We start from the raw sequence: 23,517 nt of genomic DNA on the forward strand, positions 1-23,517 counted from the left end.
TGTTCTCTAGTTAGCACAGTTGTTTCCCACAGGGGTACGGTGAGCAATCCTGCATCTGCTGTGTGCAATGCACTTAAACGAATAAGAAACAAACACCAAGAACAATGAGAGGCAGGTCTGGAGGATGACGGATGTGAGGAAAGACGCGAGTGAGTTCTGTGCTCTTAGATCGGAAAGAGTTATCAGAATGAACCCATGCTTTTTGACATACGTACCTACAGATGGACAGACACAGGGAAGTGCGTGTGTTCGCTTGTATAAGTACATACGTAACTTCCCAGCTCCGTCTGCTCAGGGGATCAGGAAGCAACGACACCCCAGCAGAAATGAGCACACCTGGCACCCAGATCTTGGTGTCTAAACACCACCGCTCTCCAATAAAATGGCCTGGGGCTTCTTGGAGAAAGGGTGGGTTCCATGAGCCTAGAATGGCTTTAATGCCAGAAAGTACGAAAAGATTGAAAAACGAGGAAGGCACGTCAAAAGGACACAGAAAAGCCAACTGGAAAAAAGCTCCCGATGGTCACAGCTGGGGGTATTTGAGCAACGAAATAGACAGTGATCGTTGTTGGATTATAATCTAGGGAAGAAATATTCAAGGAGTCACGTTGATGTAAATAAATAATTGAATGCATGAATGACGCTTTGTCCTTATATTAGTGTTGCAGTTAATAAATGCAGAAGGAACGACGGACACAGAAATCACCATTACGCAGACACTACAGTAATGATTTCTGCAGGAAACCACCACCCACGGAAGCTAAAATTCACGGAGAAAGTAACGGGATGAAGGACAGCTGTGCAGTTTCACAGCATCTCCCCCGCAAGACGCTGTAACTCACGAAGGGAGAGCACAGTAACTTGCCCTGGTCCCCACCCGCAGGCCCACGTCGCACTGCCGCGAACACCGAGGTCTCAAAGCAAAGCCGCTTGAGAGCAGGCAAGTGGATTCTGGTTTGTTCATTTGTTTGCAGCAGCAACTGACTTGAGTTGGTTTCCTAAGAAAATTGTGAAAAACTTTTACAGCAGGGCTCTTTGTGGCATGAAATAAATCGATGGCAGAGCATCCCAAAAGAAACGGGCTGAGGGGGAGCCCCCGCTGGCAGGGTGCGCTGACCCTGGCATCCTGTGAGGTTTTGTCTTGTTGGATGAAAAGTCTCTTTGGGAAAACTCTGGGGGAGGGTGCTCCGCAGCGGGCGTGTGGCGGCATGTGACCGGGACCAGCGCCCCTCAGAGACACGCAAACAGCAGGAGAAGGACCGCAATCTCACATCGGGGGTAGAGGGGGAACTCCATTGACAGCCTCCCTGCCTTGCTGCGAGCCGTGAGGGCGAGGGTTCGGTGCCATCAGAATGTGGGGCAGCCCTGCTTGGAAGGAGGGAGAAGGTGAAGGGGCTGCTTGGGTGGGAGAGCAGGCAGACTGTGAGGTCCTGGGGGGGGGCCCTCCTGAGGGTGGAGCCGGCCCCACTCGGAAAGGGGTTGGCAGGGGGGTAAAAAAACTGTGATGAACAAAACAAAATCACGGCCACTCTTCAATTTCCAGGCTCACGCCGACCCGATCTAACAAGGACGGGGGTGTGGGAGCTGTGGGCACGGGTGTGCACTTGTGTGTGCGTGTGTGTGTGTATTCTGGGTCCAGCAACGTGTGTGCGTGTGTGTGCCTGTTTGTGCTTTGAGAAGGTCACAGACCCCGAGGAGCACTTGTCCATGAGCACGTGGGCGCCTTCCAGACGCAGGAGGAAGCCTGGGTGCTGGAATGTGTGAGTGCGTCTGTGCGCATGGTCCATGGCTTGGGGGGCTGCTGTCTCGGTGCACAAACCCAGACAGGTGACCCTGGAACTACACCCCCTTCCCTGGCACCCTCTGGCCCAGGACAGGCCCGCGACTCGTGAGCCATCCCTCCTACCACTCTCCCTCTGGCGTGCTGGGTCCGGCTGTGCGCCTGTATTAGTGTGTCTCCATGTGTACTGGGTGTGTGTGTGTGTGTGTGTGTGTGCACACGTGCATGGACATGCCCATGCGCATGTGAACTCACGGGAAACACCGGGAAATCCCAGCACGAGGCTGTCTTCTCAGCACCTCCCCAGGCTGTTCCTCCCTACCCTTCCTGCTCAGCCTCCTGTCTCGGGGTCGGGACCTGGTCCCCAGCCCGCCTGCTCTCAGCACCCCGCAGCCCCAGCACAGCTGGCCCCCGACATCTGCTGTGACCCACAGCCCCCCTTCACTGGGGCAACTTCAACCTCAAATGCATGCCGCTGCCAGAGTCTTTAAAGCAAGCCTTCTCTGCTTTTATGCTCTCTTGATTACAGACTTGCAATATCTCAACGCCACATTACAAAACTCCCAGCACTGGAGGCACTAAAGCTGCCTCTGCGTCACGGCAGGACTCAATTTCCAATGCAGGCTGAGCCCGCCGCGCTCATTCTCGTAGAGTTAGCAGCGTCCTCGCGGGGGCTGTGGGGGAAGAGCCCCGAGGACGAGCATTCTCTCCACACAAAGACGCACAGATAACAACACAGCTCCAGGAGGAGGCTGCCTGCTCTGAGCACAAAGGTTCGCTGAGCCGCTGCCGGATCCAAAGCCCAACGCTGGGCATTATGGAAGGAAGAGGTGACTCCAGACGGGGAACAGGGTGGCTTCTGCAGAAAGGCCCGGCTGCTTGAAGAGACGGCAGACTTGCAGAAATAAAGGTCCTCGGACATGGACCGATGCAGTGCAGGGACGCCATGGAGGGAAGAATGGCTCTTCCCCGGGAGATCGGAGAGGGCTTGGCGGAGGAGCTGGGAGCGACTCCAGCGACCTTGTCATGGGTGGGGCCGGATCCCAGAGACATGGGAGGAGGGATTCCAGACGAAGGGAGGGGGGCACAGAAAGATGGAGAGGCCGACTGGGCCTGGACTTCAAAGGAGAGCGAGTGTTTCCATTCTGCTGGACAAAGGTTCACATGGAAAGTCAGGCTAGGAAAGGTCCGCTGGAGACCTGACTGTGAGGCCCAGTTTCTTCGGGGAAACTTGAGTCACTGATTGATTTTAAATAGGTGAGTAACACCATCTGGTGTGTGTTTCTGGAGGATAAGCCTGGGAACTTGGCGGGAGTGAAGCAGGGACAACCGTCCGGAAGCGCCTAGCTCAGGCAGGACCGAATCAGCAACGAGACTCTGAACCGGGGGGCGGGCAGCAGGAGGGAGGGCACGTGGGAGGGACACCCCGGGCCTGCGTGGAGCGCAGCGGCCAGGACCCAGGAGGGCGCCAAGGTCCCAGACTCGGAGCCAAAGGCGGACGGCGCTGCGACAGAAGCACCGGACCTGAGGACGCATGCTCGGGGCCAGGTGCCCACGCTGCGCGCCTGGAGCCGAGAAGCCCGCCGGCCAGCAGGAGCTGCCGGGCGGGGCCAAGGGAAGCTGTGGGCTTCCTGTCGTCAGGGACGTGTGCACGGCGGTGGCGACTGAAACCACAGCAAGCCCGTGAACTCAGAGAAGTGAGCGTGACACAGAGGGACCGAAGCAACACCTGTCTCAGGAGTTAGAGCAGGCAGTGCGGCAGAGACGGGCCGGCGTCAGGGTCAGGGCGGCGCCCGCGCAGGCCGGGTCAGGGTGGGGACCTCGGGGCCTCGGGGGTGCCGGCCTGACGGAGCTCAGGTGAGCAGAGGTCTCTGCAGACTTCTGAGACCATTCTGTACAGCTTGGAAATGGGTATAGAAAGCAGAGATGGTGCAAATCGACTTTGAATAGTTCGAAGAAGAGAAGGGGGAGGTGCACGTCCCACAAGGTCCCCAGAACGTGGGATCCGGCGCGGCCCCTTCTGCACGCACACCCACGGGGACTGAAAGCAGGGTCTTGCAGAGGTGCTCATCCACCCACGTTCACGGCAGCATCACTCACAAGAGCCAAGAGCTGGGAGCAACCCACGCATCCGTCGATGGACGCACGGATAAAAGTGTGGTCCATCCGCACAGCAGAATATTATTCAGCCTTAGAAAGGGGGAAATTTCAGCACGCGTCACGACACGGGTGAACCTCGGGGACGTGATGCCAAGCAGAACAAGCCAGACGCAAGAGGACAAGTCCTGCACGACTTCACTTAGGTGAGGTCCCCAGCGCCGTCAAAGCCACGGAGACGGTGGGGGGGGGGGCGGGGCTGGGAGGGGGTGGGGGTCAGTGTTTAACGGGGACAGAGTTTCTGTTTTTTAAGATGAAGAGGGTTCTAGAGGGGGGTGGTGGTGACGGGTGCACAGCAATACGAAATGCACTTCGCATCACGGAACTGTTCGCTTAAAAACGGTTCACGTGGTAAACTTCCTGCGATGGAGTGTATTTTACCACAGTTGGAAAGCTTCATTTATTTTGTTGTTGTTGGGGGGAGACAATTAGGTTTGTTGATGCATTTTTCTTTAATGGAGGTGCCAGGGATTGAACCCAGGACCTCGTGCATGCGAGACATGCACTCTGCCACTGAGCTCTATCTCCCCCACACAAATGAAAAATTTTAAATGTTTTGTGATTTTCAAAAGGTGAGAGAGATTGGTAGTAGGGTGGTGGGGCATCCTCAGGTCAAGACTCTCTGCAGGTGGATGGGGCACCTTTGCAGGATGGAAAGGATCATGGGGAGGGGGGTGGGGCATGCGGGGGTGGGTGGCGAGCAGAGGGCAGGGAAGGTTCCTGAAGAAAGGGTAGCTCTGAAGAAGAGGAGGAAGACGTCCTTCCCTGAGGACTGATGAGACAGGTGGTGACATGGAGGTGACATGGTCAGGATGAAAGAGGTCAGGAGGCCACGGCCATCTGGGGGCACCCATCGGCCTGTGCAGCACAAATACGGACCACTGGGCGGACTGGGTTTCCAGGGAGACAAGAAAGGACCTGCCACCGCAGGGAAGGAGGGGCCGGGCCGGGCGACACAGAGGCTGCAGTGAGCGGTCCTCCGGCCCGACTGGCCGGCTTCCCTCAGCAGCCCGAGGGCCGTCTCGTCCAGGAGGGGATGAAACGCGCTCACACGTGGACCGGCAAGAGAGGCCCCAAACCCAGCAGCTGGCACGCAGCAGGTAGTGTGGTGGTCTTCAGGTAGCGTGGGTGGAATGGGACGGAACAGTATAAAGCAGAATGAAGTCAAAAATCCCAGTGGGAAACCTCTCTGTATTACTTCAAACAACAGAAATGCACACTGAGTTCCTGAAAAGCCGCAGCCTTCGGGCATTGAATCGACGCTGTGTCACACATAGGACATGATCCCGGCACAGGAAGAGCTGCACTTCCTCAAGGACAGGCGCACACCTGTGTCCCCAGTACCTCTGTGGTTCCCGCCGCCCACAAGGACAAAGCGAATGCAGAGAGAGCGCTGGCTCCGGGGGAGCAAGGCGAATGGCTCATCCCCCAGGGCACAAAGCGTAAACACGGTCTCTCGAAGCGCGGACGTGCGTTTCTCAGAGACAGCAGAGCGCTTCGTCTTGCTAATGGCTGTCATCAAGGTAAGGGACAACTGGCCAGTTTGTCCCCTCCTCCCAAAAGGACACGCTGTAAGTCAGAAGCACCCACAGTTGCCGCACACGCATCTCTGAGGGCGACACCGGCCCTCAGAGGCCCTGGCACCCGAGGTCAGTGCTGTGTCCATCCCCCCCACCGCCCGGGGGCCTTTCCCCGGGAGCTCAAAGACAGTCAGGAGAAAAGGCACGCTGGGGAGAGAACTGCTCACTCCGGCCGCCACCACCGATCCCTCCTAGGTTTCTGTGCACAATCATACAGACGACGGAACAGTCCTCGTTGCAAAACAAACCGAAGAACAGAAATGAGGGCGAATTCGCTTCAACTCACCAAGTGGTGCCGGAGATGGACAGTGACGAGCGGGGAGCCCGACAGGTTCTGGGAGAGCCTGGGCGTCGGGGAGACCTCCAGGGAGATCAGGTGGCTGGCGGCAGACAGCAAGCAGCTTTTGTAATGTGCTGCCTCAGTGATCCTTGGAAACAAAGGGAACATCGTTACAAATCAGGGTTTTCAAAGGGGCGGCGTGCCGCTGGGCTCGGGTTTAAAATATGCAGAAATGAACCCCTGTGCTGTACACCGGAAACTGAGACAATACCGTAAATCGACTGTGCACCAGTAAAAACCATTAACGTGGAGCCAGATTTTTGAGACCGAAGTCTCGGGGTTGGCCTTTTATTTCTATCATCCAGGACGTGGCTCTCTCTTTAAGGCCTGAAGCTGGTGCCAAGGTGAGACGGAACCACTGACCGCACAGCGCCTATAATCTAGCAGAAGAGGGGGAGGTGGCCCATGGAGTGGGGACGGCAGAGAAGCCAGCACAGTGAGTTGGAGCCTCAGCAAGCCCATGCCTGGCTGTGTGGCCTTGGGCAAGTGACTCCCCTGGTGGAACCTCGCTTGCCCTGATTGTTAACCAGTGCGGGGAGAAGTCGTGTGATGGACACCCGCTGTCCTGTCGCCCAGGATCCCGTCATTCTCCTCCCGATGAAGGGACCTCAGCTCCCCTCCAGGTGACCACCCTTCCCCACTTCCAGCCCGTGTGCTTTGGAAGGGACTCCCTCCTTGACTCAAGAGTAAACCCTGCTGTCCAGGCCTGAATTAATCAGAGCGCTGCATTCCTCCTGGGGGTTTTTCAGGGATGAGCACGTGAGCCAGGAAGATCCCAGGAGAAGCAACAAGGTTCAGATGAGAAATCCTAAATCAGCGAGTCTCACGTCTCTCTGCTAGATGTCAGCCCTGAAGCATGAGGTCTTGGTGGTGGCTTACAATCAGGAGCAGAGAGACTGACTGGGAAGGGAGTCCACCCTGCAGAAGAGCTGAGAGATCGAGCTGAGCGACAGTAACTGGATGCTGGATCAAGCTGCTCCTGAAGCCACCCTACCCGTGCACTTTTCAGTTTACATGATCCAGTAAACTCCTCTTCTGCCTAAAACAGCTCGAGCTGGAGTTTCTCTCACTTACAACCCAGTCAAAAGAACCCTGACTGATATACATGCCACTTGCCTCCTGGAGTCATGAGGCCGAAAGGATACTCAGGGCCAGGCAAGCAAGGAACCTGGGGGGCAAGAGCTAAGGAGGTGCTCACGGTCAGGGTCTGGCACAGGCGGCCCGTGAATGACTCCCAGACTGGGCACTGCTCCGAATGCCGTGCTCTGGGTGACTGCCTGCCTCGCCCCCGTCTGGCCCTGCCTGGCCTGGGGCAGCATGTTTGTGGCTGGAGTTTGAATCTCAGGCAGCTTCCGCAAGGGTGCCTGAGACCCGGAGTCATCCGGCCCCACTCGGGGCACCCAGCCATGTGCGGGTTTCTCGCCTAATCTGGACTTGGCGCGCCTTCCTGTTCACTCTCCAAAGCCCGACTGAGGATTCCGCGCCTCCGTGTGTTTCTGCCCAGAGAACCATCTTCAGAGCAGCTGATGGGCCCCTGCGAGCTGGGCGCACCGTCTTCCTCCGCCTTCGACTAGTTTTACCTGCTACCTAGACTCAAACTGGGGCACTTGGGGCGGAGCCGGGGGGGCCAGCAGCCTCCCCCTCCCCCCACCCCGCCCGCTCTGCCCACGCTTCTCACACGAGTCCCTGAGAAAGAGCAGGCCCCCAGAGGCACGCGGAACTACTCCTGGAATGGTAAGCATGAGATGTTTACACAAACAGCGCCATAAAGGTCTAACAGCCCAGCCCTGCCTTCACTAGAGCAAGTGGGTATCTCTACGGAACGCCACCAAGCACCCGGGTCTGAGGCAAAACACAGGCATTCACTCCTCGTGCCCGTGCCATCACCACCCAGGGCGAAACCCCGAGGCTCCCCTGGAAACTCACAAAACACGTCCGATCCCCTATCTGGTTATCCTTCCTCGGGGAACCCTCGCTGGAGCCTGCCCAAAGCTAGAAGACACCCGTGGAAGAGGAAACACGCATTTTCAAACCCAAAACACACCGAGAAGAAAGCATCACTCTAGCCTAGTGTTTCCCAAACATTTTTTTTTTTTATTCTCGCCCCTTAAAGAGTCTTTTTAGAAACATTTTTTTCTAATACCCCACCCACCCCATGGAATTTTAGTATCACAGAGATACAGGAAATCTGCTTACGTACCTAAATATGCTTTCTGGAACTTTGCAAAGCCACAGCCATTGTAACGTCTCAGACTCTTTGTCCCCAAAACCAATTTTCACCCCACAGGGGTGGCATCACTCCCGCTGAGAATGCCTGTGGTTCAGCTTCTGTGTTAGAAAGTTAAGACTGGCTTGATGTCACCAGGGGCAAATTAGACCCAAAGACAGAAAGCCGTGGTCCCCAGTGACAGAGGCCAACGCGCTCACAGAACGAGCAGGCGGCCCAGGGGGGCGGCCTCTCTGCCCGTGACTCCGGGGAGCTAAGATGTTTCAGCTCAGCATCGTTTCCCCTGAGACTCCAGGTACCCAGCCCCTTAAAGTCATGCTTTTCTCTGCAGAAGTCCGGGAATTCATCGTGTGTGTAGTTCCACCAGACAAACTAGAAATCATTTTTCTAGCAGAAATTAGGACTATAATATGAGCCAACAATAAAATCGCAACCATGAGTGTGAGACCCTAAAACTAGAGCACCTTTATCACTCCCCCTTCCCCAACTCTGTGCACATTTTCTAATAGTTCGTCCGGTCGGCGGTCACCTTCCACTGGGATATAAGCTCCATTGGGGCCCAATTCTTATCCATCCTGGTCACTGCCCGACACACAGTAGGTACTCCACTAATGTGCAGGATGAATGAATCTGCTCACAAGCAGACAATGATGACTTAGATCAAAGTCTTAAGAAACACATACGGGGGAAATGTAAGCCTTAACGGACAACCTTAAATCAACAGGCAGACTGCAAATCCAGAGCGGATTCAGATTCCATGATTGCACTCCAGGATTCAGCCGCACGTAGCCTGGTAAACACCGCGTTTCAGGGCAGAAATGGATGCCAGACTCACCAAATCACGGTGAGGCTGTCGGGCGACCCTGCCCCTAAGAATATTTTTACTCTGCAAAAGCGCGATTTCCCAGTTTAAGCAGACGGGTTTGCATGGCTGGTCCCCAGTGACTCACTCCTCCTGCAGCCAGCGAGGCCCTTCCTCCTGGCTGGGTCTGCCCTGCAGAGGCCCCATCCAGGGGGAGCCCGCCGCCCCAACATGACCCACCCAGGTCGACAGGGACGAGACATCGGACCGACTAAGTTTACTTTTTAGATGCGATCACAGAACGTCGTTTACTCTGTCTCTTTTAAAGCGTCTTTATCTTTTAAAAATAGAGACTAAATATTTACAGATGAAACTGAACGATGTCAGAGATTTGCCTCAAAATAACTAACTGGTGGGGCCGGGGAGAGAGGGCGGGTGTGCGGACGAAGCGCAGACGGCCGTGGGTGGGAACCGCTGTGACCCAGAGAGGACCACCTCTCTGTTTTCACAGATGCTTGAATTTTTTTCAGAATAAAAAGAGGTTGTTTTGTTTTGTTTTGTTTTAATGACTTCACTTAATCTTTCCGGCCCCTTGATCAGCTGATTGATTTAGCACGGGGTGGGGCGGGCGGAGGTAACCCGGTTTATTTGTTTATTTTTCGGAGGCACTGGGGACTGAACCCAGGACCTCGTGCATGCTAAGCATGCGCTCTACCACTTGAGCTACATCCTCGCCCCTCCTTGAATTTTAATAAGGGTTTTGCTTTGTTTTCATAAATCTGATCCAGGTTTGATTTCTTTTTTAATCCACTAGGAGAGTGAGCCCCAGACAGCACTGTTCCCGGGGGTCACGCCACGTCGGCCCCAGCCCACCGTCGGGCGCGATGCCTGTCTGGTGGCCTGTCCACGGCCCCTCCAGCTCCGCTCAGGAGCTGTGTCCTCCTGCCCCGTCAGCCCGAGGAGGTCGCAGCCCACCCGCTTCCCTTGTTCCGAGAACGTTTCCTGTTGCTATATCACCCTTTACAGTGGTGAGCACACCCTGGTCCTTGCAAATAACCCGTGAATTCAACTTCCCCCGAATTACCCATCTGGCCCCTACGGGGGCTGGACTGACACAGGCCGAAGTCTGGGTCTGCAGGTTCCCAAATTTCAGCACATTTGGGCCGAGACCACCCCTCTTGTCATCTCTGCCTTCAGTTAAACACAGAGAGGATGGAAGACACCAGGATCTCAGGGACAGATGTGGGGACTCTGAAATCTGCAGGCGAAACACTGACTTCCAGCACATGGAAGGATCAGCTCTGATCCTTGAGCCAAAGAAGCTAGCACACGGGGACCCCGTAAAGGGGCCTCGTGAAGACACCGTTCTGAGTATCGGGGGCCCACGGTTAAACCTAGTCGTACAGGGAAGTAAAAAAAAAGTTTTTAAACTGCAAATATTCTCTAGTAAATGAACCATTTGTCTAGCTAGTTCAGCCCCAAAACTCCACTTAACTCTGGAGCCCAGCCTCACCCTCGCCATCAGAGCCGCGTTCATGCTGACCACCAGCACAGCAGCGACAAACCGCTGGAAACGCCAAGCAACACACACCCCTTCTTTCTGCTCAGCCATCAGAAGGTACGTCATGACACTCGCCTCGAGATGCTCTAATGTGCATCTTCTAAAAATAAAGTCTGTCCCCTCCATCACAACCACACCATCATCTGGCTCAGAAAGCTAACGTGGCTTCCATACGTGATCTGGCGCCCGGCCCACAGGCCAGTGTCCCCGGTGTCCCTGCGGTGTCCTCCAGAGCTCTGCTTCCTTCCAGTCAAGGGGAGGGCTGCACCCCATTTGACTCCCGGGTCTCAGTCCTCCCCGAGCTGGCAGAGCCCCCACTCCTTCTACTGCATGGACGGTTCCCCAGTCCAAACCAAAGTTTTGCAGAATGTCCCTTGACTGTGTCCTGATAGGGGCTTCTGGTCAAGCACCTGGGGGCAAGATGACCCCACCGGCCATGCTAACTCCTTCCCACTGCTTCACTTCGGGGGACGCAGGATGTCAGCCTGTTCCAATGCTGGTAAGACTTGTTGGTGGGAGTGAGGTTGACAACAACTCTGCTCTCGGGGACCTCCTCACCTGGTGATTAGCAGGTACCCCGTGGGGTGATGGTGAATGACAGCCCTGTCCCCCCACGGCCCTTCGCCCAGTGGTGTTGGCACAGAGGATGAATCAGTGACTACACCAAGGGCTGCAAGATCGTACTTTCTGACTCTGCCATTGCTCCTGCCTTGATTGCTCGGCGTTAACTCTACAAAGAAGTGGAGACATTTCAGCTGAGTCAGCCTCCAGGAATGCATCCTTCTGAAGCACCTGAGAGTCCATCAACGAGACGCTGACACCCTGAGGGCCAGTCTCAGCCCGTCTCTGACCGCTGGAGCTCTGGGCCGCATGTCCTCTATGGAGGAGGAGTGGGAGCAGGTGACCCTGCCCCGTCCAGCTCAGGTGGCTGGTTTGAAGGCATCAGTTATCCCAGTCGCTCGTCTGGCAGGAAGAGAATCAGTAAGAACTCAACACTCCTTGTACTGCGGGGCCAGGGGAGGGGAGACTCGGAGGACCGCTGTGTGCAGGCGGCCCTGCAGGGACCAGCTAAGCCCCGCCCAGGACCTGTGGACGGTCAGGCGTTGCCCCAGGCAGGTGTCACTTGGGCCCTGAGTGGTCCACACAGGGCGGGGCGTGGGGCTGGGGAATGCATCCCAGTGCCTTAAACTCACGTGCTGACTCCACCCCCAACACTGCAGAGGGATTTAAAGGACATTACGGTTCCACCGCGTCTTTTCAACCTCACAAAACCCATGAACAGGTGAAGAGGATCGTGCACAAAACTAAAACGGAACGAAGTCAGCAGTGCCTGCACGTGCAGACGCCAGAATGCTATCAGCGCGATTCCACTGGTCTGCTTCTGATCCTGCGTGCAACTTGCTAATTATCTCAGAGGCAGGTCACGGGAGAACGTCCGACCACCTTGTGGAGGGATAAAGCCAGCGAGCGCTTAACATGTCACGTTCCAGGGCATCGCGCTTTATGTAAACCACGAGCTAAGCGCTCACGGAGCCCCTCGGGCGTCGGGACAGCCGGCACCACTCTTAGAAAGGAGAACGCAGGCACGGAGGGAGCCAGGCACGTGCCAAGCTCACCAACGAGCTTAAATTACACGTAACGGCCCATCTTGGGGAACCTGCCTCCCAGGGAGTGCGCGTTAAGCTAAAACACCTTGGTTGAGCTCACAGGGAGCACCCTGACCAGGCCCCCCTGGGAACGACCGCAGGAAGGACGAAATTAACACACCCCTCGGGAGGCTGACCGGACCCAGGGAACACCTGACTTTGCTCCCTCCCCTCTGAGTACAAAAGAAGTCTGAATTCTAACTCAGGGAAGATAGTTCTTTGGGACACTAGTCCACCATCTTCTCCATCTGCTGGCTTTCCGAAGAAAGTCGCTATTCCTCGCCCCCAACAGCTCGCCCCTCAATTTACTGGCCTGTCGTGCAGTGAGCAGGAGGAGCTGGGACCGGTGACAGCCATAAATACATGTTCCTGGATTTCACTGGAAAGTCCGTTTCTGTCTGAACCTTCAGCAGTGAGAGCTTAAATAAGTGCGTGGGGGCCACGAGTGGGTCCACTTTTCACTCAGAATCTCGGGTTTGGAGAAATTTCCCCCAAAGAGTCGAGAAGGGATGTTTCAGAGGAAAGTAGGTTGCATCTTCCTTTGCGACTTTCTCAAAGAGAGGCCCAGAACCTGGCCTTCCTCCAGGTCTACAGGTGAACCACGGCTGCGTGCCGCCCACCCCAGCCCTCCCCCAGGGGTCTGCAGGAGGACCGGCCCCTCACATCGGGCGTCAGGAGAGGTGCTTCATCGGAGAGACACAAGACCGCAGGGCGCAGGCGCCGGCACCACGGGGAGGTATTTGCCATCTACCCCCCAACTGTAGGTGGTGCAAACAGCCTCTGCTCCCCACCACCGATGACGCCAGACCCCAGCTACAGCTCACCCCCGGGCTCCCCACCGGCAGGGGGGGCAAACTTGCAGGAACGGCCCTCCCCGCACCCATCAGCGCTCCCAGTCTCTGTCCACTGGGGCCGGGAAGCAGGGCCTCGCTGGGGCCCGTGGTGAAGGCGCTGGATGGCTCCTTCTGAGATGCAGGGCCCTCTCCCGAGCCCCCACTCTGGGCCGGGCACTGCGCCAGGTGACCGGGAATGGAGCTGGACCCGAGCCGGCCTGCTGCCCTCCACTGAGCCCCTATCTGGGGCGGCTCTGCCCTGCCAGAAATGGCTCCATCCTCCAAACACTAACTGTAGAAACAGTCCCTCAGGCTCACACCTTGTTGGCACCTTCTCTGCACGGGCCCTGGGCTCTGCCCTCCTGCTCCCTCCCAGCGACCCCGTGAAAGGGAGGAGCAGGCCCCACTCCCCGATGATATTTCTACCTTCCCTAATCACTCCCTGGGGAACCGGCCCCTCCCCATGGTCTGAGTAGGGCTGATCCATCCCTGAACCCTAGACGGTCACGTGAGCAGACGTGGCCAGTGAGAGAACAGGACAGAGAGCAGGATCCTCTCACACCATGACTGGGGGGCCAGGATGGGCACTTGACCCGAGTGGGCCAGTCACAGACCTCCCTGGGTTTTGAATGAAACTGACTTTTCATTCACGAAAGAGAGTCACTTTCCTTCTTGAGATCTCAGGACCCAAACCCATGTGGGCCTGAAGCTACAAGAGCTAGCCGTGCCTCGATGGAGGGGCCTGCCTGGAAATGAGCCAGCACAGAGGAGGGCAGAGGCAGGGGACAGAGAGGCCAGGTCAAGACAGATCCTCTGGGTCCCTGGATCCAGCCATGCCTGAAGCCAGCCTACAGCCCTTCTTAGTCGCTCGAGCCCTTAGCTCCCTGGCCTTCGGCCTAAGCTGATGCATCCCACACAGCCTTGACTGATATAAGCATGTGCTGCCGGCCTTGCATCCCACAGAAGTGGAAACTGAGGTGCAGAATAATCAAGTCACTTGTCCAAGGCCACACAGCTGGCAAGGTGGAACCCACACGGTCATCACTGTGCTGTCACATGCCCCAGGACTAGCCGGACCCCCAGCGTAGGAGTCCCTGCATCTCCCTCACTCTGATAGTGGCATCACAAGTCCTCTGGCACACACCGAGGTCAGCGCCACGCAAACCCGCACGCCCTCTCCCCGCTCCATGCCGTGCGGCCCCAGGAGACTCACTTGGTGTTGGCTGGCGGGATGTTGCTCAGGTAATAGTGCACGGAGTGGTAGAGGAGGCCCACGATGGTGGTCCAGGCTGGGGAAAGAACAGACGGCAGACACCTGTCAGCATCCCGGGGGACGCGCAGGAGAGACACAAAGCCCCCGCCAGGCCCACTCGCCCAGCGACGCGCGGCGCGGACCTCACAAGCAGGAGCCGGGCAGCTCCTGGAGGGGGAGACGGGGAGGGACACCCAGGGTCAGAGCTGGCGAGAGCCCACTCCACTCTTCAATTGTGAATTCAACCGTGGTGACCACTCCCCACCTCCCGCCTGAGCCAGCTCTCGATGCACAGACGCTGCAGCTCCCGGGGGAGCCAGACCCGCCAGGAACAGCACGAGCATCTGAGTCCAGAGCCCCGCTCCAGCTGCGGGCCGCAGCCCAGCGCGGCAGCCGTGAGCGTGTCTCGGAGGCCGTCTGCGTGGAGTATTTATAGCAACACCAGCACTTGAGCGAGGCAGCAGAAGCAGGATTCACAAGTCACCCCGACGTCTGTCGTGCCTCCGGCTGGGTCCCACCTCTCAGAATATCACAACTTGGAAGCCGGAATCATATATTCCGTTACTTCCCTCCACCAGCTCAACAGGAGGCTGGGGGAAGCAAGCTGCGAGCTGACTTCTCAGTTCTTCCGGACTCTGTGGAGGGTGTTAGCATTTCACAAATGCAATCAGCAATTCAGATGGTGCTCACCGCTCCCCGTGGGCCAGGCCCCGGGATGAGGGCTTTGCTGCTTCAGTTCCCACTGCCATGCACTGAGGCAGGTACTCCTACTGCCCCCTGTTTCACAGAGGAGGAAACTGAGGCCCGGCACGTGCAGCAACTTGTCCAAGCCACACAGCCGGTAAGTGGACGAGCCAGGATTCGAGGCCAAAAATTCCAGCCACAGAGTCGGTGCTGTGACTAATAAGTTCTCCTGCCAAGTGTGAGAAGTTTCCATATGTACAGACCACGAGGCTGTGGCCCTGCCAGTTCTGCAAAACTGAGGATTTCTAACACTTCATGCAGCCAGGTGGCGTGAGATGAGAAAGGATCGCATACGCAGCCGGTCGCCCGCGGCATTGTCCGCCCTTGAACTGCACTCCCCCGTTCACCCTGAGTGTAGGGGGACGGCCCCCTGAGGACAGGACACACCTGACATCCCGGAGCACCTGTCACACCAGCCAGCTAGAGGGAACAGGGAACAGAGGAGGGCTCCCGAGGGCCGGGGAGTGACGACTCCTTGCTGGGAGAGGCCATCACGGTCCTGCATCACCCAGCCTGGTCCCCAGTCAACAAGGCAGAACCAGGAAGCATGTGGCCTCTGGCCAGGTTGTCAGGAGCTAAGAACCCACGACTCCCTGACTGCCCAAGACCCCTGGGATGAAGGGAAAGGCCTGCAGAGCACAGTCACCTTTCAAGGGGCAGAGGGGACAGTCACTGCAGCAAAAATGGCCAGAACCACCTGGGGCCCCGGAAGGAGTAACCAGGGTCACCTCGGCTGCTGGTTCATTACAGCCCTCGGCTTCATCCTGCCCAGGAGGACCCGGGGTCCCTGAGCAGGCAGACCCCCTCACCCAGCCTGAGGCCACCCTGAGCGGGGAGGTGGTCACATCTGTTTAAGTTCTGCTAGCGAGGAGCCGTGCAGATTCGAGAGGACGCACAGCCTCCTGCCCGGAGGACCAAAATCACCCAGCAGGCTGTCCAGGATGCGGATTCCCAGCCCCTCCTCCCCAGTCCCGGCTCGCTGGGCTGGCGCGGACTTGGAGAGAGCCTGGGAGAACACGTTAGGCTCCTCCAGTGACACACTGTGTTCCCACCACGGAGACCTGGCCCAGAGCTGCCCCCGCAGGGACCCGGAGGAGGCCAGGCAGCCCCTCGGCCAGGCCAGAGCTCTCTGGGTTGAGTCTCCCCCCAGGGTCCCGGGCTGTAGGGGTCCGCGGCTGTGCTCACCTTGGCTGTGGAAAGCCTCGTGGGGGATCTCGATGTAGCTCTGGCCCCGGGCCGGGAAGCGGTAATGGGAGGAGTTCATGGTCTTGGGTAGGAGTCTGGCCACTGAAAAGTCTAGAACAAGCCAGAGAGGAAGCTGCAGTCAGTCAGCTGCAGGGCAGGAAACCAGGCTGTAAACCCCGTCTGCTTTTGCCTTTTCTTTTCTTTCTTTCTTTCTTCTTCTTCTTTTTTTTTTTTTTTTTTTTTTTAACAGAAAGAGCGCTCCTGGGGAGTGTAATTACCTTTAGGAAATGAGGACCTAAAAAGTAGGCGCATTCAGGGTGGAAATTGCAACCATGTGGCTGGCATGTCCGCCCGCCACACGCTGCGGGGGCTCCAGGCCTGCAGTGACCCCTCCGCCCTTGGGGCAGCCCCTCGGCTCCAGATGCCTCGGGCACTGGCTGCGCCCAGTCCTGCAGGGAGACCCCTGTGCTGGGGGCGGGGAGGCTCCTCCTCCAGGCTGGGGAGCCCATGAAAACACCTCAGACGCCCATCTTTGACGAGAGGCAGACGCATCATCCCACCCCGAAGGGAGCTCTCCTGGCCGACAAACTCCCGTTAAAACTAACGCAAGTGGGTGAATTCAGCTTACTTCCCAGAGCTTGGCTCTGGGGTGACGCATTAGCTCTGCCATGCTCGCCAGATACAGACTTTCAAACAGAAGGGCCGAGACGTCTGCTTGCAGGGGCTGCGCGAGGGTTATCTTGGCAAAGCCTCCAGCTGACCGTGGGAAACCTGACCGTGCGCCCGTTACCCCACGGACACTCCAGGCCGTTGTCATACGAGATGAGTTTGGCCCCCAAGTCAGCATCCAAGGTTCACATGGTCCTGCGTGAGCAGCGCGCTGAGCACGGCCGCCGTGACCGAACTCCGCCTTCCTCCAAAATGTGACCGCGCCTCGGGCAACGTAGTTTAGGACGCGGGAGAGCGCTGTCCCCGCTGCCGGCGCGCGAGCCCGTGCGCACCGGTGCGCGGCGCCGAGGGAAACGCGCCCCGCGCCCCGCCGGTCCCCACCCGCGCGCACGCGCCCCGAGCTACCTGCCATGGACGAGGAGCCCGCGATGGTGACCTTGGGCTCGCTGGCCTGCAGGTTGGAAGATATGTGGCCCAGGACGGCGTCGATGGTTTCTATCAAGCCCAGCACCACGGCGCTGTCCTGAAAACACCACAAGAGGAAGGAGACGTGAAGAGGGAGCTCGTGCAGTGATGGCGGGAGAAGGAGGCACCAAACGCACAGTCAGGCACCGCGCTCGCCGTCAACATTCCTCCAAAGGAGCACCGCCAGCACCTGCTGAGCCGCCTCGCGGGCCAGGCTCTGTCCTCACGCCCCCGGGAGAGGAGAGGGTCACACCCCTACCCCACTTCACAGGCGCGGAGGCGACCACGGAGGTCACATCGGCTCCAAGGCATCTATGCTCAGACGGGGGAGACTGGGACCTGGTCCTGGCTCCAGCCTCAACTCGCTGGGGACCCTGGCAAGTCTCTGACCTGCCCCTCCAGCTGCATCCCCTTCTGTCTCACGAGGAGGAGGGTAATCAGCCCCAAATACCCTCCAAAGTGAGGATGCTAGCAGTTCTGTCCTGATCTCCGTGAAGGGGCGGGTGCTTCAGAGACGCCAGCACCCCAAGTCATCCCTGGCCTCCCCCATGTGCTAGCTAGCATGCCCTTCCCCCGTGGGAGTCCCCACACTCACTCTGAGGCCCCACAGCAAAAGAGATCCCAGTGGGTGCCACCCCAAGAAGGCAGGGGTCCCTCCTGGCCACCCCATTTCTCTGCAGTGAGCTCAGACTGAGCTGTCACTCATCGTCAGACACACGTTGAGCAGGGAGGGGCCTCTCAGGTTCCCCCAGGAGCGCAGCGTGTGAGTCTCTGCCTCACTGCCTCCCCTCCTTCCCGCCTTTCTGAAACAAACATCTGTCTGTTGCTAAGCGTCCTCGGCGTGCTCACAAACACATGCTCCACGAGAGTCCAATGAGCTGGAAATAGAACACTTAGGCCAACGTGAGACCTTTTCCTTCAGGCCTGTGTCTGATTTCAATCAGGCAAGCACAGTTAAGCACAGGAAAATCTGTTTCTGGCAGGCAGTTCTGCTGGGTGGCGGCTGATTCATATCTCCTCTTTAATGCACAGTAGAGCCTGCCTGGGTCTGAATAGTTTCATGGTTATTCATGTTTTGCGGCAGAGCCTTCAGGAAGAGTTAACTGAAAACAATGCAGAAAAAACATCTGCTCAGGTCCTCCACGGGTCAGCCTCCGGGTGGTTCCTAGCAGCAGCCCTGCACACAGCCCCCCCCCCCCCCCAAGAAATCATGAACTCTGGAGGGCTGTGCCTTTTTTTTTTTTAATGTGTTTCTAGGTAAGATCATATCAGCCTTAAATTTAAGGCCATTTTTTTCTCCCTCTGCCAAGGTGAAGTCCAATCTCATTCAAATAAAAAGTTCACAAAACGTAAACCCTGGAGCAATCTCATTACTTACGAGAGAATGAGATGTCATTTTGCCTCACACTGGCAAATATGCATTGAACACTATAGGAGTTCAGAAAAGGGAGCAGTGTAATGTCACACTGGTATGTGTGCGGCCAGTCTAGGCAAGGCAGTTAAGAGTCTTGTCTTCCTCCACCACCTCCACGGTGGGGTAACCTTGGAAGTCATGTGTTGAGACAGAGACATCAGAAAATGGACCAAGCCAGGATCCTCAGGTCACTGGGTGGAGAAGAGGCTCCTCTGACCCATATCAGACTTGGCAGGAGTAAGAAGTAAACGTCCACTGTGCTGAGCCACTGAGATGTAGGAGCTATTTGTTACTGCAGCACAGCCTAGCCTAGCCTGACTGATACAGCATCATGGAAGAATATGTAATATCATTGGGAAGTGCTCTTGACATAATGAAGGAAAATGGGTAAACTCAGGTCCATAGCATATGTGCAGACTATATATGCATACAAGAGAATTGAAAACCAGACTCTAAGGAATATGCACAAGAGTGTCAACATTATCTCTCAGCCTGAGGATTTCAGGTGACTTTTATTTTATATACTTTTATCATCTGCATTTTCTAACTTCTCCACAACATATTCACTTGTTTTATTTTTTAAATAAGTAAAATCAATAAAGTTATTTTAAAAAAGAAAACAAAAAGTATTCTAACCTCCTTTCCAATTCTTTTGATTACAGAGAAAAAGAGAAGCTGTTTTGATTTTTACACTTAAAATCATGAAGTGAAATGTCCATTGACAGATAACTGGATAAAGAAGATGTGGTGTATATATACAATGGAATACTATTCAGCCATAAGAAGAATAAAATAATGCCATTTGCAGCAACATGGATGGACCTGGAGATTATTATTCTAAGTGAAGTAAGTCAGAAAGAGAAAGAAAAATATCATATGATATCACTTATATACAGAAACTTCAAAAAATGAACTTATTTCCAAAAGAGAACCAGATTCACAGACATAGAAGACAAACTTATGGTTAAGGGGAAGAGGTGGAGGGATAAATTGGGAGTTTGGGATTTGCAGATACTAACTACTATACATAAAATTGATGAACAACAAGATCCCACTGTATAGCACAGAAAATAGCCTGTTAATAGCCTATAATGAAGAAAAATATGAAAAGGAATATATATATATATATATATATATATAATATGTGACTGAAGCATTATGCTGTACACCAGAAACTAACACAACACTGTAAACCGACTATACTTCAATTTAAAAAGAAAATCATGAAGTGTATTGTTACATGTTCTACTTTTTTCATTTAATCTAGTGATCTTTAAACATCATACATGTGTTTTATTATCATTCAGGAACAATGTGATGGTGAAAATATATGTATTATTAAAATGATAAACAAGCATACATTCTTCATGAAGAAATCCGTTTCCCTGCTCATGACTGACAACGGCACCATGTCCCTGATGCTCACAGAACTCTGGTCCACAGAGAAGAAAGAGCATGGCAAGTAGGTCATCCATCCAGTCGAAATGAGCTTTTATATCCCGGATCTCAGGACTAAGGGCTGTTTCCCTCACAGATAAGGATGGGGCCAGGTTAACGCCCCTTCAAGGAAGACAAAATGGCTCCCAAGGTATGTACGTTTTGAAGTTCAAAATGGTCTTTCCTCTTACCTCTGACACGGCAGTCCAACTGGGCAAACGAAGAACCTCTCCCACGGTTTTCAAGAAAGTCTAAAAGCAGACAAGATGACACTGCTGAGTGTGTGTCCTTAAGTCTCAGAAGTGTAAGACCTTCGATTTTCCCATCTTTGCCAGCCACAGGCTGCATTTTGAATATGTAAAGTAGTAAATGAAAATAGCTCCCATGAATGGATTGGGTTATATTTTACAAAGCCCTTTTATACGCGTTTTCTCATTTTTTTCCCTGTGACAACCCTTTAGGCAACGAGAAGCATTTAGATGTCAGAATGAACACCATTTAGTTACAGCAGAAGCCCTAAGCACAGTGCCAGGCCCTCAGTAAATGCCTGTTGAATGAATGAATGAATGAACGAACGGCTGAATGAATAAACAAACAAATCATGCTCAATATGCTTTCCCTGGCATTAAACAAAACAAAAAAAAACACTTGTTCATTGGAAATTACCTCTCCATAAAGCAGAAGTTACTTGGGGGCACTTGGTCAAAATCACCTTAAAACCATGTCTGGTTTGGCTCACTACTGTTCTGAAAAAGGAAATTAGCTTCTAACATCTTCAAACGGGAGATTTAACTGAAAATATATGTGTTTCCTGGTTCTTTTGAAAAAAAAAGCAGAAGCTAGAACAATCCCTACCCCACTGTCCCACATAGACGCCACTGACCAAAATTGAACAGCAGCTGCTCCCTTGGGCAGATGTGCGTTACCCGGGTCACCCCAGTCCTCACCCCGCCCTATAGCTACACCTAGTCTGTCTCCCTCATTTCATTACTCACGCGGGTTTTTAACTGTGTCTCCTACTATCAGAATTACACTTAGAGCCTGATCTAAGTCTCTTGTATTTCCAACAAACTGCTCTCTCGGGAAAAATCACATTCTTCCTCACACATTTAGACACTAAATATTTAGAGAATACATCACCAAAACCCCTCATTCTTTCATTTATATTTATTTTATAGACACTAAGACCCTAAGTGCAATGCCTGAAGAATTTAGAATGAAAAAAACCAACCGTGATCTCTATCCTCACTGGGCTTGAGGTCTAGTGGGCAGAGTTTATAATGTAGACCAAGGACCAGCACTTTTTTGTTTTTAAAGGGTCACCTAGTAGAAAATTCAGGCTTTATGTGCTATACCCTCACTCTGTCACAAACCCTTAGTCCTGCCACTGTCGGGCAAAATTAGCCATAGACAACACACAAGTAAATGAGTGTGGTACAGCAAAATTTTATTTCCAAAAACAGGCAATGGGCTAGATTTGGCCCAAGGGCTATAGTTTACTGACTACTGATCTAGAGTGGTTCAGCTGAATAGAAATACAATGGGAGCCACATTTTTATTTTAAATTTTCTAGTAGCTATATTTTAAAAAGTAAAAAGAAAACTGGTGAAATTAATTTTAAAAACATATTCTACTTGGTCCAATAAACCTAAAATATCACTGCAACAGGTAATCACTGTAAAAATGATCAATTTGGTATTTCACATTCTTCTGTGATACTAAGTTTTAGAAATTCTATGTGTATTTTACACTTACAGCACATCCTAATTTGAACTGGCCACAGTTCAGGTGTCCAGGAGCCACTTGTGGCTAATGACCACCTTATTATGCAGCACAGGAAACGAATTCTTGTCATTTTCCTGTTCAGCTATCAGTGGTGAGAAGCCAGGACTTAATGGAAAATTGAATAATGGATGCCAAAGATTTTTTATTTCTCATCAAATCAGAGATTGGTGGAGTTCTGGGTACATCGGTATGGTTCCTCTCCGGGATACTGAGAGTTGGGTATCTCCACACGGATCCACACCAGAGATCTCAAACTGATGACCCACAGGCCAAATCTGCCTCATGACTGTCTTTGATTTGGTTTGTCCATAATTGCTTTTAAATTTCAGTCAGCTGTCTATTTTTTAAAATTGGATGATTTTCTAAAAAAAAAAAAAAAAAAAAAAATCCAGGTATGGAGCTTTGCTTGCAAAACCAGAAGCGGTCACGGTAAAGATTAAAATCAGGTGACTCGGAGCAGCTAGCTGCTCCTCCCTGTGGGTGGGTGCCTTCCAGTTTGCCACAGTCTCCACTCCTCCCTATTATCCATCGGACCCCGGCATCCATTTACCTTATTTGGTCCCTGCACGCATCTGAGCTTATGACCTCTGACTGTCCTGTCTGGGCGAGGGGAGAAGGGAGTCAAAGCAAACAGGGAATCACCAAGCTCAGGAAGCGTTTCCCAAGGAGACGAGCAGTGGATTCTCTGTTCCCGCACAGACACCCCGTCAAGGCTACGGAGAGGCCCGAGCCCTCCCGGCAGCCTCCTCCTTCTGGGCAGCCTCACACCCACACCGCTGGGCTCATGTGGGGAGCCCGGAAGTGCTCGGGCCGCCTCGGCCCCGCCCACATCTCCTGTGATTGGCTGAGGCAGCATGCCGGGAACCTCCCCTCGGCCAGTGATTGGTCTAGGCACGGTCATGTGAGGGGATATTGGCAGAGGGACTCATGGGAAAGACAGTCCCTCCCTATAAAGGCAGCGGCGCCCCGCCCCTTCTTTCTCACAGGGTCGCCGTCTGTAAGGCGTGGTGTGTGCAGCTGCCCCCGCGCCCGGGAAACAGCAGGTGCCAAGGGAGCCAGAGGGCTGCCTCCCGGATCCCTGCTGTGACTGAACGCCGAAGAAACCGATTTGCCTGGAGGGAAGCGATTAAATGCTCTGATTTTTATTTTTTGAAAAGTATTTAATCATATTGGTGATTTGCGGTCACAACCATTGTAACAGAGAGAGCCCTGGGTGAGTGAGTCCGGAAGCGGAGGCGTGCTAGGACACAGAGCTGGGTTTGCTTGAGCCCTGAACCCCCCGGTTCCTGCAGCTCCGGACCTCGCCTTCCAGCGCTTTTCAGAGCCTGTGGTCCACCCTCGCCCTTCAGCCCTGAGCCTCTTGGAGGCAGGAAGTGGCTCTCGGCCATCCTGCAGCCCCAGACCTAGCATGTGCTATGAATGGATGAAAGCAATCTGAGAAGTCTCTTGCCTCCCTCACCTGGGCAGGAAAGCTATTGGGGCCCACCCTGCATTTCAGGGTGTCTCTGTTTACTGAACACGTGCTTTCACCTGCTGCTTTGGGTGCTTCTCTGGGTCTGTCTTCAGCAAGGAAACCAGTACGAATTAAGAACCCTTAAAAAGTACTCATCAGGCTTTGCAGAGGAACCCATTTAGTCCCC

The 23,517-nt window shown here is 54.3% G+C and overlaps 1 protein-coding gene across 5 annotated transcripts in view; it reads right to left on the reverse strand.

Moving 5' to 3' along the window:
• ADGRD1 (adhesion G protein-coupled receptor D1) overlaps positions 1-23,517 on the reverse strand; it is a 126,496-nt gene that overhangs the window by 68,784 nt on the left and 34,195 nt on the right. For all 5 annotated transcript variants that reach the window (XM_074356660.1, XM_074356659.1, XM_010948361.3 and 2 more), the window contains 5 exons: positions 20,284-20,343; positions 17,182-17,299; positions 16,108-16,218; positions 14,140-14,215; positions 5,804-5,945 (listed from right to left, as the gene is read on the reverse strand). In XM_074356660.1, the coding sequence (XP_074212761.1) occupies positions 5,804-5,945; positions 14,140-14,215; positions 16,108-16,218; positions 17,182-17,299; positions 20,284-20,343 (507 nt within the window). The remainder of the gene's footprint in view (positions 1-5,803; positions 5,946-14,139; positions 14,216-16,107; positions 16,219-17,181; positions 17,300-20,283; positions 20,344-23,517) is intronic.

Source organism: Camelus bactrianus, chromosome 32, assembly GCF_048773025.1.
Source record: "Camelus bactrianus isolate YW-2024 breed Bactrian camel chromosome 32, ASM4877302v1, whole genome shotgun sequence".
NCBI classification, from domain to species: Eukaryota; Metazoa; Chordata; class Mammalia; order Artiodactyla; family Camelidae; genus Camelus; species Camelus bactrianus.